The sequence below is a fragment of the Euprymna scolopes genome, chromosome 10, assembly GCF_053919585.1.
Source record: "Euprymna scolopes isolate OS-2025 chromosome 10, ASM5391958v1, whole genome shotgun sequence".
NCBI lineage: Eukaryota > Metazoa > Mollusca > Cephalopoda > Sepiida > Sepiolidae > Euprymna > Euprymna scolopes.
In genome coordinates, this window is record NC_136491.1 from 53005848 (window position 1) to 53024650 (window position 18803).

General features: G+C 30.3%; 1 protein-coding gene across 1 annotated transcript in view; it reads right to left on the minus strand.

Moving 5' to 3' along the window:
• Window positions 1-18803, minus strand: part of LOC145285994 (uncharacterized) — a 1089650-nt gene that overhangs the window by 132102 nt on the left and 938745 nt on the right. Inside the window, exon 3 of the mRNA XM_080134585.1 lies at window positions 2359-2532. Within this exon, the coding sequence (XP_079990711.1) occupies window positions 2359-2532 (174 nt within the window). The remainder of the gene's footprint in view (window positions 1-2358; window positions 2533-18803) is intronic.

The following is an 18803-nucleotide window of genomic DNA, read 5'->3' on the forward strand; positions in this document are numbered from 1 at the left end:
TGTGTTTGTATATGTAAATGTGTTTAATATATGTAAAAAAAAACGAATAAAAAAATCCGCCCACCTAACTTGTAACAAGCTACCACGTGACTACGAAAAAAAGTATATATATGTAAATTAAAAAACAGTTTCTACATTTATTTCTACAATATGCCTGATGGTGATAGAAGTACTTCTGTCGAAAGCGCTCGTGATTATGGATCCAACATATACAATTTCGAGAAGAACAAAAAATGCTATTCGGAGATTGGAGAATATAAAAAGGAAGATTGTAAAACAGAATAACTCCGTGCTATTCAATAATATTTGTCTAAATATATATATATATATATATATATATATATATATATATATATATATATATGTGTATATATATATATATATATATTTATATATATATAACCTTTTAAAAGACCTGACAATTTCATCTCTCTCTTGGTACGAAAGCAACTCCTACCATGTTCGTATCAGAAGTAGAAGTGTCATTGAATTCCTGGCAGAAGTGCATTAAAAATGGTAATGTCTATGTAGAAAAATGATTTGGAGTACTAAAGGTCGGTCTTTTTATGGTATTACTCTCGTATACGTAGCTCTTCAATATTTTGAGTTAAAATATTAGAAGGCTTTAAATTTAGAATAGCCGTCGTAAATATAAGAATATACGCTAATAAATTATACTTAGTATAACACTTTATTGCAATAAAATTGCATAAACAAATACATCGTGATTTTCAACACCGCTTCCGTTAATTCTACTAGTTAAACTCCTGTGAAGTATACATTTCTTTGAAAAAAGTAAAATCGTCATAAAGAATTATTTTGACATACGTTATAATTTGAAGGCTATTTTAAGAGTTTGGTTCACATCAACTCCATTAAGTAGATTTAATGCTGAAGAACAACGTATATTTCAGATAGGATGTTTATGAACAAAATTAGTTAGATTACTCATCTGGTTCGAATTTCTTGTTTCCATTTTTTCTAAATAAAATTTAATTTGCAAGGCTTTTAATTTATCATAGTCGATCACATAATACATAGAATATCTTTTAGACAGGTTGTGTATCGCTAAGTGTAAGTAAGTGTGTAAGTAAGAATAATTGCTCCCCTTTTTTTTTAAAGGTTTAAATGTTTTAAAAATACGCATTGTAACTAATAAACTATTACTTATATGGGGCAAAAGAATTATAATTTACAACAGGGGTTGTTTTTCAGTATTAATGTGAAGAGGAAAAGCTTTTAAAATAAAGTAATATTTAAATGTGTGAAACGGTGGAATCTTATTATTACTCAATAACTTGTACAGTTTGCATAGATCTATCTAATATATCATACATAACTATCTAATATTTACTTACAGCTTGAATTCATTTCGTTCATTCAGAAATTAGTCTATTGTTTGAATATAAATTGTCTTAGATCTACACTATAATTCCTTTTTAAAACTTACATGCATTTCAAACAAACATATTGTTACTTTAGCTCTAAACTCTTCTCATCTAATATAACAGAAGACAATTAAATCCCGTAGCACATAAAGTTCTTTATTAGGATTGCTTATTGTAAAAAAATAAATATTATTTAGTTAATTAGCATTTCTGTATTATAACCTACCATCTTTTTTATTCTTTTCCTCTGTAGTAACAAACTAAATAGGATTACACAATATAAGTACAATCATAGTCTATTTTGCTTATAGTGAATCATGCCTATCTATTCATGTATCTATCTGGTAATACAATCCGACTACTAATTAAAAAAACGAAGCCATGAATAAAACGTCCATTAACGTCGACGAAATTGAAAGATATCGTATGAAAAGTGAGGAAGAGGATCAATCAACATGCAGTGGTAGAGGCTCGAAGTGATGTATATACATAAGAAGAATGTTTCACTTTGTGAGGTAATTACAATTCCGGCCATTTGCTATTTTTTCGAACAGCGTTCATAAATATTTTAGCATTTATTTCAGTGATAAAAATCTACAGAAAAATGTCTTAAATTAATAAACATTGATTAGCTTATTCATAGTATGATACTATATATATATATATATATATATATATATATATATATATATATATATATATATATATATATAATTTAAGCGATAAACGTGCCGAATCTTTTCGAGACCGAAAACAAACGAATGAGAAAAAAATATACTGAGAGTTTTAATTACGTGTTCAACCATTAAACAATTAATGTCATTCAAGCACAAAATATTGTTTTACCGAAATTGCATAGAACGTATATCTCATATTTCTGAGAAGAGCGCAATATATTGTTTAAAACCAGCAACGACATACATTTAAACATCTGCCTTTGAGATTTTTATTTTGAGACATGTACACTTACCATACATCGAAAGCAGAACCCTAAAGCATAATCCACTGGTATTACTGCTACAGTTTCGCTTTGATTACAACACCGCATGGCTGAACATGGCATACGTGGCTGGTCCCATGCGTAACCCAGTGTACCATGGCAACAGTTTTTTTCTGAATCTTGTGAGCGACCACTGTGTGAAGTCTGAAATAAATGAAAGAAGAAACACGAGTTAAATTAAGAAAAAAGTACAGATATTATAAACGGAACAGCCTCTCTCTCGCTCTCAATCTCTCTCTATGTGTATACACACACACACACACACACACACACATATATATATATATATATATATATATATATATATATATATATATATATATGAACGAAAAATTAATAGAACACATGTTTAAAAAACTTTGACCAGAGTTAAATTATATCTAATTTTCAAAGGGAGATACTAATTAAGTTTCGCGGAGTTTCGAAAGAAATACTTCCTTCTTTTCAGAGGATAGGAATTAGCAAAATGCGGAATCGGATTTTGCATGGAACGTATTTAATGAAATTGTAAGTGAGTCATAAAGCTTACTTTGTAAAAGTTTAAAAAATAGTAAGGCAGAGTGAATAGGGAAAATAGGAAACAAGATTTCACATTAATGGGTGGTCCAGTGAAGAGTAGAAGATCCAATGACGGTAACATAAAAAAAAATTGTAAAATCCGGTATCCAGAAATACAAATCCAAAGGAATCCCGGTGCTGGAAGATATTTCGGAGGCATTCAAAAGATAGATTACCGTTAAATAATTCACAAATGGGCACAAGGAAAAAAGAGTGAGTATTATTGCGGACAATTAATATGCACACATATATACACACATACACACTCACACACACACACACACATATATATATATATATATCAATTGTACCTTTTCAATCTCTCTCTTTCTCTCTCTCTCTCTCTATATATATATATATATTATTTAAAGGAGATTAGAATAATAGTCTTAAGAGCTAAGTGTATTTTAATGTAACAGTGAAATTACTAGTTTAATTAAAATACAGGAAATGCTCGTTGTACTTTAGATATTTAATAAGCTCGATAGTTAAATGTCCTAGAGCTAATTCAATATTAAGTAATGTGATTTACAATTTCATCAGAAAATAATTAGCTCTAATAATAAGAAAATTAATAAACTACAAAATACAACTATACAAAATACATCGGACTGTAACTGTAGAAGAAAAAATAAATGTCCCCTACAAGGCTCATATGAAATTAAAAATGTTATCTATAGCTGCACAGTATCAAAAACTCCAAATCTACAAGAACCTATTAACAGCCATAACTCAACTACCAGATTAAATAATAACACCAACTTAAATCAATCTACCGATCAATTACTAATCAACCCACCACATAATAATCCAACAATAGACCTAACGGAAAATAATCACAATAATCATGAGGTAATATATATTGGTTCCACATCTGGCCTAATAAAACATAGAATTTAAACGCACAAACATTCTTTTTAAAATAATTTTCTATCAAACCAAACTACTTTATCCAACTATATTTGGCAACTAAAAAATAACAATATTTCTTTCAACTTAAAATGACAAATAATTGAGACTTGCAAATCATATAAACCAGGAGATAAATTTTGTGCACTATGTACAAAAGAAACCCTAAAAATTTTAAAATATGAAGATATAAAAAGTACAACCAAACTATTAAATTCAAGACACGAGCTTCTGACATGTAATCATAAACGTTGGTTTAAATTTAATAAATATAAACCACCTTAAATCATTAAAAATTACTCATTAGTAAAAATAGATTACAATTTTTTTTTAATAAATTAAGTTAGACCAATTACCTCCCTTAGACCCGTAAAACAAATAATGAATAAAGTCAATAACACATGACAATTATCTCCATTTAAAAACTTGCAAAATAAATATTCTCTCTATATATATTAACTGTAGCGTCTTTAAATCAAAATACGCTAACGGAAACAATTTATTGCACGAGCGTCGCCCTTTTAAAATTCATCATTCAATAAAATAAAAAGCTATAGCAAACATCTAAATGACTACTTTAAACACAGTTCCTGATTTAAAAAAAAAATCAAAAGTTAACTATCTTTATATATTTTTAAATCAAATTTATTATGTAAATTCAAAAATATATATTTTTTCTATTCATTTCTATCTCTAACCTATATTAATTTTCTTATGAATTTTAAATCCAAACCTTTTATTTCAATTTGTTCAGATTCATCTGCCTTACTTTTAATGCTAGGTTTATTTATGGTGTCTTTTAAATTCAATAAAAATCCCCCTAAATTTGCTGATGAGGAGACCGTGCTTACCAAAAAAAAAACTATATATAAGTGTTCTACATAACTTCATGTATACCACAAATAAAAAGCACGGATTTCCGAAACGATCGTACAGATAATTGACTTTGTTGCTGTTCCTTCTTATGAAACTGCTTTTTAATTTAATTCAAATTTGATTTTTAAATGTAAAATTTTTTTTTTAATTTTTAAATTGTAAATCACATTACTTAATATATATATATATATATATATATATATATATATATCAAATGTACCTTTTCAATCTCTACAAACTCCAACATGCTCTGGCAGGTAATTGTAACTTCAAACATGTCATCCATAAGTTATTTATTGTTTGTACATTTGATACAATTTTGTTATGCACTAAAGAATGGAAAGTCCGTTACCTAGTTTTAATATTAGATTTATATATAAGATGTATACATATTCGGATACCCAATAAAGATTCTCATATTCAAAGCGTTGAGTTAGTAAAGCAGTGGACATAATTAATTTATTTCACTTTAACTGACTATATATGGGCTATTGTTTATCTTTACTGTGGTCTTTTCCAAGTTTTCTTGTACTGGATTCCATGGTCTGCGAAAGCATGCAGCTACGCGATGACATTTAAGATAACATCAGAATTATACGGTTAAACATTACTGATATATGCTACTGTGTAACTAAACATGCTGGGAGATCGTATTTTTGCGCCATTACTGTCATTTTTAATAGTTGGTCGTTGTTGGTTTTATTGCAATGTAACAGATCACAATTTCTCATTTGCTTGCCACTCCTTTGCAAAAATACTTAAGAGATTCGAGGATTGAATATGATGTACATTCTAACTTTCTCTTGTAATCATACACACTCACTCTTTATAAATTTTCCTGTGACGTTATACACTTAATTTATGGCATCAACATCTTGCTGCCCAAATCCCTACATAGTACCCCAGTAGTTGTTGCCCCTGATAGTAGCCCTCTACACCAAAGTGCCAATGTGCCTTGTTTGGGGTGAAAATGTAATAAAAAAAACAGATAAAAGTTTCTATCGCTTAAAAAATAGGTGGCGTGTCTTTTTCTTAATTTTCATATCTATTCGTTTTTGCTACCGAATGCTAAACTTTCCCCACACTATTTAAGGTACTTTATTCAAGAGAACTTTTTTACGATTCTACTTGTCTCTTTAAGCGAAAGCGTTTGTATCCCTCATTCAATTCCTTGCAATTTTTATTGTTTCAAATGCAGATATATTTCGAAATTCTTTTAAATGAACACACTTACAATTACTGGATTGATTAAGATCTTCGCATAATTAATTTATTAAGATTGATCAAGATTGATTAAGATTGATTAAGATCTTCGTATAGATCTCGTTTATATAGATGCCATGTATAACATTTTGGTATTTCATTATCACTCTGTTTGAACTCTGTTTAAAACAGAACCGTTGTCCACATTGACTTCAACAAGGGTAGCTCCTTTCCCTATTTGTGCGCATAAATATATCAGATATATAAATTTTCTTTCAGCGTATGTACCGAAAGTAATACCATTAATAAGGTAGGTGGTGTGTGCTTTTTCTAACAGTTTTGTGTATACTTTTGGTATGCGTTGCTAGACTGGATAAAAAATACATTTTTACGGGATTCTGCGATATATTATTGTAGTCGTTCCCAAGCAAAATTTAGCAGTTGGATTTCACACTGATTCCCATACACCAAATATATTTCAATAGGATTTCAACCCTGACTCCAAACAATTTAGCTGTTATTTTATCAAAATATATCCTTTTCATCTTTACCTTTTGCGTTTTATAATATTCATTTTTGCCAATGCAGATTGGGGATCTATCAAACATCGATTTATTAGTATGTTGTGTACTTACAATAGAATTTATTGAAAATTGCGTTCGTAAACTTTATTATAGCTTATTTCCTTTACTTCGTTTTCCCTGGTGACCCCTGCTTACTACAAGCTAGGCATAGAACTTCCGTAATAGAATTCGAATTGGATTTAATTTAATCATTTCAATGCATAAATGTAATCAAGTATAATATCATATTGCTTTTTGATAGAAGGAATACCCAAAATTATTATCGTTGTCTTTAACAGAAATGCAATATAATTACCAACCAGCCTTCTTAATACAAACTGACACAATACGTATAGTTGTGGAACTCTATCTAAAAATAGTGTAAGACATTACAATTTATCAGCGCGTTTTTCAATAAATTTAACGCTTTAAAATTGCCGCACTGCACACCTGGTGTAACAAATATGCTACAATCTTTGTAATTTTCAATAAAATTATAGTTGCATGAATTTTGCTTGTGGCACAACATGTGATTGCAATAGGAGTCGATTGAAATGGTAAATATTAAATAAATATCCTGCATTTTAAAGCATTATCATATATGAAAACTCCTTTTTTGCTGTCAGTAAATATGAGTATATGATGAATCTCTATATTAATACAATTTTGACAAATGCATTTGAGTGAAGCGAGGATGCAGGAGCTGCTGGGGCTGTCGGCGTCGTAATACACGCAGCGGCTGGTTTTCTTTATTGGTCATCTGGATAATTACTATGATCAACGTTGCTTAACATTGGTAATCCCACCGGCACTATTATCTCAGTTTGCTTATGCCGAATATATTCCGGAATGTTCCGTCTGTACTTTGTATTAGTTATAAATAAAATCAGATTATTATAAATTATGCGTATGTATCGGTGTCTGTATAAATTATGTGTATGTGTCGTTTAATTCTCATAGAATAATTGCAATTCGGCAATAACGGCAGATGAACCGTCAATTCTAGATATCATTAGTATCTTTAGAACCAACTTACTATAACTACTATATCACTTTCCGTGCTATTACGTTTAAATCAATCTTAAAAATTTTATTCTCGGATGTAGCGTATTACCTTTTGCCCTAGTTTATCAACTATTACCATTGGCACTTTGCACTAAAAGTTTTTACGGAAGAAATTCGTGAAAGTTCTTTACCTCAGAAAAGCTATACAGGCAAGAACATTTTCCAAAATGCATCGACTTCCGGTCATGTCAGGTTACTGAAAGCCCTCCTTCCGTTTGCTAATTTTTTTCTTTTCTATTTCTTCTTTACCTTTTCCGGATTTATAATGAACAGGGAATTTATACGGGTGCCGAAATAGAATTTGAAAGCGTGTACACATAGAAACCGCTTAGATCTTTTCTTCTTCTTCTTCTTCTTCTTCTTCTTCTTCTTCTTCTTCTTCTTCTTCTTCTTCTTCTTCTCTGATGCCGCCTACTCTCTTTGAATTATAAGAAAGGTACGGCTTTCAAACAATTTCCTTGTTGCGTTATCATTGAGTGGTCAATACACAACATAATGCCATTCAGCGAGCCAACCGCATAGACATGAAAGAAACGTTTGAATTAAGAATAGAGAACAATGTATAAAGATATAACAACGCAAGTTTCGAAAAGTATAGCAGGTGAAAAATGTTGACTCGAAGCGACTTGCCAACTTTATCTTACTACCTATGTACCTCTCTATATTATAAATCTATTAATTAGTATAAAAAACACACGCATATACCCATGCACTTTTTATGTATATATATATATATATATATATATATATATATATATATATATATATATATATATATATATATATTCCAGAACGGCCTACAAGAACATACAACAGAAGCATTCTTAAATCACGTTAAGATTTTTATTCCTTAGAGGCGCTGGTTGAGTTTGAATCAAATAAAATACGTATTATATTCGTTTGGAGCTAAAACAACGCATTATTCAACAACAAAAAACAACATACATTTATTTTGTTTGAAACTTATATTGGATTTATAAATATAACTCGAAGATATACTTCATCATCAGTATGGCTTCCCTTCTATTTTTTTGCCATATTGTTGTTGGAGCAGAGAATCAGCAAGTAGATATCCGTTTGTTGCTTTAACTGTAGTTTGTTTTTTTAAATGTCAGAAGGTGCGTTGTTCACCGGGGATTTACGTTAAGATTTTTGTTCCTTAGAGGCACTGGTTGAGTTTGAATATAATAAAATAAGTAGAATATACGTTTGAAACCACAACAACGCATTATTACAAAATAAACAGACATTTATTTTGTTTGAAATTTATATAGAAATTCATAAATATACTTCGAAGATATACTCCATCATCAGTATGGCTTTTCTTTCTATTTTCTTTTTTTTTGCAATGTTGTTGTTGGAGCAGAAAATCAGCAAGTAGAAGTCCGTTTATTGTTTCATGGTAATTCATTTACATGGTTAATCTGTAAACATACGACTACGACAAAACTGCAAGAGAACGTTCCGAAAAGAGATAATGCTCGACGAAATCTGCTGTATACTATGAAAGTTTTCAGTAAACTTGGGCCATGTCTACTTTTTTATTTAAGACCTAGGATGAGATTAAATTAATTTTATTAATTTTCTATGCATGAGAATCAAAAATACAACATACTTGTATATTTATAAACACGATAAAGACTAAATATGAAAACATGCGCCTTTATAATTAAAAATAACACATTTCTAATTTTAAAGTCCATGAATTTAGAGAAATATATATGGCATTATTTAATATGGATACTAACAATATATGCTCGAGTATTTGTAAGAATATAAAACATTTCACAACATAATTAGTTTCAATTATTTTTCATATTTACAAAACAAATTCACAAGTACAGTAAAATATTGGCAAGACGATTAACAGTGTTCATGATAGGATGGTTCCCTATGTGGTAGCGAACAATTAAAAAAGCTGCCCCATGTTATATATGTTTCCATATTTGTTTGGAAATGTTAACTGCACAATTAAAAAAGTCCATACTAAATAGTTTTGTAAATAAGCATATTTAAATCGAAAAAAGTAACGCTTTTCAGATTTTCTCATGTGTTTAGCTACATTTTTACATGTTTAATACATAGCATTCACAAGAGACATATATTAAACGGATAACACTAAGTTGAAAACACTTGTTTAGATGAAAATGGCGTGTCCCTATCGTTATGCCTTTACAAAAAAATTTATTAAACCATTTAAAAGTTAAAAAAAAATGAAAAATGCGTATTTCCAATAGAATCAACGAATCGACATATATTTTATTGCATTACTGTCTTAATAAAACGATAAGATCGTCTAAAATCTTCGTCTTATAAAAGAACTAAAATATGATGTGCGTCTAGATGTCAAAGTAAGGCAGAACCAAGATTATCATCTGAATAGTAAGTGTCAACTTTGTATATTATATTGTGGTTTACGCTTTCGTATACGGATCTTTCAGCTTTTCTATTAATACATCTGACTCACTGTAATTGTATGTCTCACTGTCGACCTGTCTTTCTTTCACATTTTCTCTTCCTCTCTCTTTTTCTCTCTGTCTCTGTATGTCTGTCTGTCTGTCTGTCTGTCTCTCTCTCTCTATATATATATATATAACTACTTAATTTACTCACATAAAATTAAGATACGAAAGTATAGATTTATGCGTAAACTTTAAGTATACGTAGGTAGAGCTAGTTAGTAATTTAAAAAAAATATATATAACGATATAATATATACATAATACATAAGCCTGAAGAGGCCTAGAGCGGATGAAACGCGGAATATTCAGTGTAGCTTAATCGCCATATATATTTTATAAATTGCTATATATATATATATATATATATATATATATGTGTGTGTGTGTGTGTGTGTGTGTGTGTGTGTGTGTGTGTGCTTGTGTTTGTGCGTACATGAAGAAAAAAGTCATTATTAGATTGCAATTACAACTGCTAATTGTATGCATATTTGTTACTTGCTTTGCATGTGTGTCTTCTCCTCAAGGAACAGTGCTTTTATTTCCATACTTTTTCTGCAGAATACAGAATTATGTTCAACTTTGAACATTAATATTTTTGAAAGAGCGACGAAGTTCTGTTTTGGAATTTACTTCCCAAGTTCACTAATGAGATTAAAAACACTTTCTCATTAGTAGCAAGTAAATGGGAAAAGTAGTGAGAAAGTACTGGAGGATTTAGGATTTGACTACAAGTCGACATAAGAAAAAAAACATTATTGACGATATGACGCTGTGAGTACGTCAGAATTCGTCGGCAAATTAAATATTACGCGAGGTAAGTCGCTATGACGACGCATGTAAAAGGCATCGATTGCAAGTTTATCATATTCATACATAGGAATATCTACTATCTTACATAAAATGAGAAAATAATATATTTTTGCAAAGGAGACTTCAGAAAAGCAGCGAAGTCACAAAAATGTTCTATGAAAACACTGAATGTAATGATTTCTTTTCCGACATGAACATCTTAAGGCAAAAACAGATGATCAACTTTCAAACACACTGTGAATCGATGACTAATAGTAAGACGTTCTCAGAATCCTGCAAACAAGATTTCTATCGAAAAGTGCGGTCTTCTGTTTCGCCAAGAGTGAATGTGATATAAAGACCGATAACGAGTCCCGCGTTCTCAATAATGCATTCAAAAACTGTTAGCTTCAGGTAGAAGTTATGTGTAAAAGCCGTACCTAGTGCCTTTCTACATTAGCTAGGACACCAAAGCTTGATCTGAAACATCATTAGACTTTCAACTAGTCTAGCTGCAACCGCATTTAATTCTTTGCGCAAGACGGTATTGGGACCGAGACCAACAGACAGTTGTAATACAATGGATGACCTAAAAATATATGCATAGTAAAAGGTAAAGATTAATAAGATAAATGCCAAATTTAAAAGGATGCATCTTTGTTTTATTATTTAATTCATAATTTCCATCAAAAAATTATTGACAGAACAGACGGAATTGGTGTTTTCTTCGTTAGTTTATTTTCTCTTTGGGTTGTATATGGTAATTTGCAACACTTTCACAATGCAAATAAATATTAATCTGGTAATATATCTGTCTCAATAATCGTTATACTTAAGTTTTTTTGGGCTAGATAAATGATGATTCTTTGGAAAGAAAAAAGAAAATTCCAGTGGATTATTTTGTCTTGCAGATATTTTATTTTTATTATATGCACTGCAATAAACTTTATATAGGCATGTTTTTTAAAGTAATTACGAGTAGTCATTAGCTTCAAATCTGTGAGGTATTTCAAAGTAATGGAGTGATCAGTGTTGTACAAACCCATCAACATGATGTTAATCATGTGTAAGTCCTTTGTATTGCTAATAAATCAATAAGATTTCAACTAGTTCAGAAAAAAAACAATTGCCACGTTGACAACTGATGTACTGACTGTAATATCAAACAATTAGTAGATATTTTAAGCATTGCTTTATTTCCAGAGACATAGTATGTTATATATCAAAGGTCATTGATAGGATTTGATATAATGCTTTGCCTGCTAGTTATTGAATATTTGGGAATGTCTGCCCCACTACCAACTACATTCAGATAGATTTATGAAATTACTTGTTAAACGAAATATCGACATCAACGTGCCTCAAAGACCAAACCTGAATTAATCATTTACTCTCATCTCCATTATTTATCTCAATCATACGTTCTAAGATCATTAATTGCCATATATGCAGATGACACTATATCAGCGAGGCTTTTCTGGTCCTTTCGTCTCTGATTTTGTGCATTGCTATAATAAGGACACGCTCCGGGTAATTTCAAGTACATTTAAGACGAAGCGTATTCCTTTCAACAAAAACGCTGCGATTCTCTTTTTGCTGAAATTGAGATGAATGCTTCCTTCGTGTTTTATAATACGTACCATAACTAAAATAGAAATCTTACATCAAACTTGTTTCTAAAGTTGTTAGAAAAATAGCAAGATAATTCTACCGCACTAGAAAGTATCCCACACCAGGCCCTATTTTATATCTGTATAAAAACTAAATATGTTATAACATGGATTATTGTTTTCAAGTTTCTTTGGAAGACACTTTTCTGCCTTGATAGAGTACATAATCGATTAAGAAATGTAACGATTTTTTTTACAGAAGAGGCATTACTAGTATTTTGCTATTCTGTTGTTTTTTCATGGTGGATGCTGAAATGATTTCTAATCTCTGCCAAATAAAAAACATATTTACAGCAAAACTCGTCTACTTATAACCATTATAATGTATGCTCCTTTCGTCCTTCAAATACTTTAACGTAAAAAAGAAAAATGTACTTGAAGAAATACCTTCTGGTCAACACAATACAATGAAGCTACACTCCAACTGACCAAAAATCGTCGTTTTCGAATGTGCTGTTAGCACATTATCAATACGACATTCTCTTTAGTGAACAAAATTCTGCCTAATTCTATCTATAGCATCTAAGATAGAAGGAGTGGTCTTACCGTTGAACTACAAAACTAATAAATCCTTATGCTTAAATGCTATTTAGTTTTTAGAAGCTGCAACTTATTATTAAGGAGTAAAATACCCTGTATACAAAAACACACACACATATACACATGGTTGTGTTTCTCCTTTATTAATCGCTATCCCCTTAAATGTACATATATAACAACGAATATCACCTAAAATGTACATATATAACAACAAATAAATTCTTGCGAATTTTGGAGAGACGAACTATTTAGAGAACTCTTAAAACACAGAGTAAAGCTACAACATTAATGGACTTACAAATAAAACATTTTATACAACCGACACAGACAAATACTAAAAAAAAGAAAAGAATTTCGCTTTGTAAATACTAAAAGCATTAAGTTTGAATGCCATTTCAGCAATTAATCAATTCATAATATTTGCACAACTTTCAAATGCACTTAAGTGATTTTATAATAGAAATTGGATGTTAAATATTTTTTTGCTTTTTAAAAACATAAAGAAACACGTGTGAAATCATTTCAAATCAATTAACTTCTATTATCACCAGCAACAAATGATTCTGACATGAGATTCTGCGATGATTTTAATGCTATACAAACTAGAAAACATCAAAGCGTCTTCAGTTTTAAATGTAAATTCTAACGTTTTATATTTCTATTCGTGGTCATACTATAAGGAGCTAGAGAATGTCAACTGCTTCCCAGCTGAATTTGAAAAGTGTTTGCAGTCAAAATCTTTTATAAAATTGAAACAAAAAACCTGCTATATATATATATATACTTGTTATTAAACACTATTATTATGTAATCAGTTATTAAATACTATTCCCATACAAGAAACTTATTATAACACCTACGGACACATGTATTTTCTTCTACTGTAAAATACAGTGATAAGAACAATGCGTACATACCTATATATTTACACACATACGCATCATTATATATATAAACAAATACATGTATATATATATATATATATATATATATATATATAGAAAGAGAGAGAGAGAGATAGAGATAGAGAGAGAGAGAAAGAGACCGTGTGAGAGATAATGACAAAATATAGAACCAAATACGACCTCAGACCGACCCGTCGATTTCAATGGATTCTGTAAGAAACCAGCTATCTTAAAATAAAACTCAGCACTATCCATCTTCTCGTTAATTGCCAGAAATGATGATAATTTTATATGAAACATTTAATTACTCATGTATTTCTAAGTTTACATGAATATATTTTTGGAATAAACCTTGATGCATTACAACTATCTTCGCTTTTCCGTCATTTCTCACGGAAGGTTTACACCAGGGAAGATATGTACATAAATGTGATATCCATATGTCTTGTCTTCTTCATTTTACGACCTCTCAGCCTGTATTAAAAATAAGTATTTAAATCATTCGAAACGGAAAATCACTCTCTAAGGGATATTACAACTGATCCTCACCTCATGAGAAAGATGATCACTCTCTTGAGGCTTATAACCTGTTTAAATAAATAAAAGGAACGTTTGCTATTCCTGAAGGTAAAGAGCATCGGATAGTATTCTCTTCATATATAGTCTAAGATATAATGTATGAGTATATATATATATATATATATATATATATATATATATATATATATATATATATACATGTGTGTGTGTTTGTTAGTGCATATATATATGTATATATATATATACATATATAAGCGAAAATTACAATAGAAAAATATATACTTGTCTATATAGATAATAAAATCCTCAATTTAATAAATTAAATACAGAAAACGGGCATTAATTGAAGCCTTATGCTTTTCTGCAGAAAATTAGAAGTAATGTGCTAAGGAACAAATAAGAGATGTGGTGTCTAACGATTGGCACATCCGCGCAGGAGTACGGTGTAATATCGAGGCATAACATGCATTTATACTCACTTCTGTCCATGCATTTCCTTTACTGAATTGATTATTATTAAATCTTAATACACGATTATATGCTTTTGCATTGCCAATTTTTCTTTTCTATATGAAAGAACTATCTCATATGAAGAACTTTTTATTAGCTCGATACGTAGGTATTTAAATAATCTTCTAATTCCTCTTTGATCCTTTCATATATACATATAGGATGATTGCATCTTCTTGACAGAATTTTGACATCTCTTCAGTTTAGTGTTGTGTGACTGTATGCATACAGGACTAAAGCTGGATGCAAAATTTACCTACGTGCACGTAGGTAAATTTTGTATCCAGCTTTAGTCCTGTATGAAATTACACATATATGGCATAAAATGGCTTTTGCTGTAAAAGTATTCGCATTTAGATGCTATACAGACCAGGTTTTGACAAAAGGTATCCTCCACATACAGAGCACTTGAGTTCATGTTGTAATTTCTCCGGCGTAATATTTTCGTTTTGTTTTCTTAAACTAAATCTATACGTCGCCTTTCACAATTTTACAACTTTTTCTGATTTTTTTCTCCACATTGATCAAACTTCCGTTTGGTCTTTCCAGTTATGCACATCAATCACACCTATTTTCAAGTAGATTTTTTTCATATAATCCTTATTCATTATATTTGTATATGTTGTAGTCTTGTACCGTTATGAATATTACCATAAAACAGTTTTTAGAACGTCTTCTGTCCTCCATTTTAACCAGGGGTACACTTCAGTTCATCTGATGTTGGATGATTTTTATTTCTATAATAGAGTTTTGGATCAAGAACTACATTGTCAAGTGTTAGATTGTTTCAGTTTATGTTACGTATTCTTCGAATACAAATTATATGAAATACTTCGAATGGATTCAGATGCCTTCTATATGTTGTTCAAGTCTCTCATCGTTATAACAGAGTAGTGACAACGCAGGCTTCGTTAATCATAAGCTTCTTTTATGGGATTTTACCAATATTTGCAAAGTTATTGGTGACATTTAATTTCCCATCTTCAGCCAATATGTTTGTTTCAACATATGTCATTCCTATAACAGGGGAATACACACACGCGCTCACACACACACACACACACACACACGCATATATATATATATATATTCTTAAGGCTGATGGTAGATTCAAAAGCTTTACAAGCCGCTGATAACTTGTTCATACTCATCTGCGCCCTCTTCTGAATGCGAACCAAGGTCTATAACATTTGCATATAGAAGTTCAAGAGCAAAATTCATAAAAGTTTACAGCATTGTGTTGAGACGTGTCAGGTTAAAAAGTTTACCTTATACGCGAAACCAAAACTTCAACCCCAATATTTTAGTTGTTCAAAGCATTCACGCAATTGTTAAAAGCATAGATGCTTCAAAGTCTAAGTGACCTTTCCTCGAACCTCACCCCAGATTGTGGAGCGGTGTAACCCGTCAAGAATTCCTTCTACATGGTGTCTTATCCAACCAAAATTGGTAGATCTATTTGAAACAGTGCGAGCGTTCATAGCGTTCCCCATTATAAGCGAACTTTCCGCGTGGGCCCTATTTTATCATACCCATTTTAGATCCATTAGACCCATTTTAGATCATATGCTTATATGTAGTCACTTTATTATAAAAATAATCATCGAAACATCTACTCACTTTAAACTGTAGTTACCAGTCGTTATTTTAGGACACTAATGGAAACTAAAATCTTTATGTTTTCTTCACATTCACAAACTCCATTAACATTTTTTTATAATTACTGTGGTCTCTTCTTATAACAGACTCTATTTCTTCTAATGATGCCACCCTAATATTTAACACCACTGAGCGTCAGAACCATATAAAGTGATCGAAAAATAGAAAGCAGAATAATTTCAACTAAACTTTTCATATATTATCGCCATTGAATGCATTTTCTTGTAAGATAGAGAAAACATTGAACAAACCAGCAGGTCGTATTTAGGTTTTCAGTAGACAGGCAAACCTACTTCAAATGGACTCCGAACAATACCATGTAATAGAAGACTCTACACGACGAAGGTTTTTGAAATGTGTACTCGGTAGTAAGTAAACTAATGTCATAATATGGCTCAGAATTCCTCATCATTCGTATGCTAATCGCTTTATTTCTATATTAGCCTTTTGAAATATGCAATTATGTTTGCATACAAGTGGCAGGAAATCTATTAACGCAATCCAAATCGTACCGATTGCTCCTTTTTTGATAAAATGAAAAAATACTGACCTATTTGCACATTCTTTCACTGATGGCGTGGTTGTAATTATTTCTAGTCCAACAAACTTCTTCAAGTCAATTTAGGCATAGATAATGATGCGCATGCCAAACATTTCGTGGCAATTCATTACATCTTTTACTTTTCATTTATGTAATGTTGTATTCCTTGTAAATTTTACAAATACTTTGTATTCTTATAATCTTAAATTGATAACTGCAAATCAACCTAATTGTCAGAATGTACCAAGTGAGTAGAGGATGAGTGCTGGTAATATAACGAATGCAAGGAGGGAAGTACCCATGAGTATGCAACTAAAAGGAATGGATATTAATGAAAATAAATGTAAAAAATAAAAACCAGTTTAGTGTATGTTCTTGAACTTTCATTTCAATACGTATGGGATAAATAAATATGTAATAGAAAATATATTGAATTATTTCAATACTTATGGGATAAATAAATATGTAATAGAAAATATATTAAATTATTTCAATACGTATGTGATAAATAACTATGTAATAGAAAATATATTGAATTATTTCAATACTTATGGGATAAATAAATATGTAATAGAAAATATATTAAATTATTTCAATACGTATGTGATAAATAAATATGTAATGGCAAATATATTGAATTATTTCAATACTTATGGGGTAATGAAAAATGTAATAGCAAATATATTGAATTATTTCAATACGTATGTGATAAATAAATATGTAATAGCAAATATATTAAATTATTTCAATACGTATGGGATAAATATGTAATAGCAAATATATTAAATTATTGCAATACGTATGGGGTAATGAAAAATGTAATAGCAAATATATTGAATTTTTTCAATACGTATGGGATAAATAAAAATGTAATAGCAAATATATTGAATTATTTCAATATGTAGAAGATAAATAAAAATGAAATATCAAATATACTGAAACGGGAAAATACAAGAATATACACGGCACAGTTTCATTAATGTGGAAGTCTTCGGTGTTTGTATTTAAATATTTTTAAAGTTTGAGATACAGTAGGTCGAAGTCAAACTACAGACAGAGACAAACCTGAAAATTTACAGATGTTTCGAAGTTGGTGTTATTTTGATGGAGACAGGAACCCATTAATCTTTGTCAGAAAAGCAAGATTCCAATCGCGCCACTCAAGGAGAAATAGAATCACGATGTTTTCTTCGGTCAATGCAACAGATAATAGGAAACACAGGGAAGAATTTTATGTGTCATGATTAGGTATTGTTATCACAAGAGAATCTTACAATTTTGTATTATCTTCGCGTCGTTGTTTGCACATAATGTCTGCGAATAATGATAAATGACAAAAGGAAACATAGCATGCGTATGTGTATACTATGTCAAGTTGGAGCACGTGCCTACGTTCTTCTTACCTTATATATAATATAGATTACAATAAAAGGAACCGTATACATATAATACATTTTTTAGTTTAGTTTCTTACGCTGCACACTAAATGGAGTCAGCAAAGTATGACATCACTAGTTAAAACTATTTAGTAAAGAATTCTTGAAAATGTCATAAATGATTAATTTAAAATTCGCATGCTTGTTTGTATTTGTGGTTAGTTAGAGCAGACAGAATGAGATATTTCG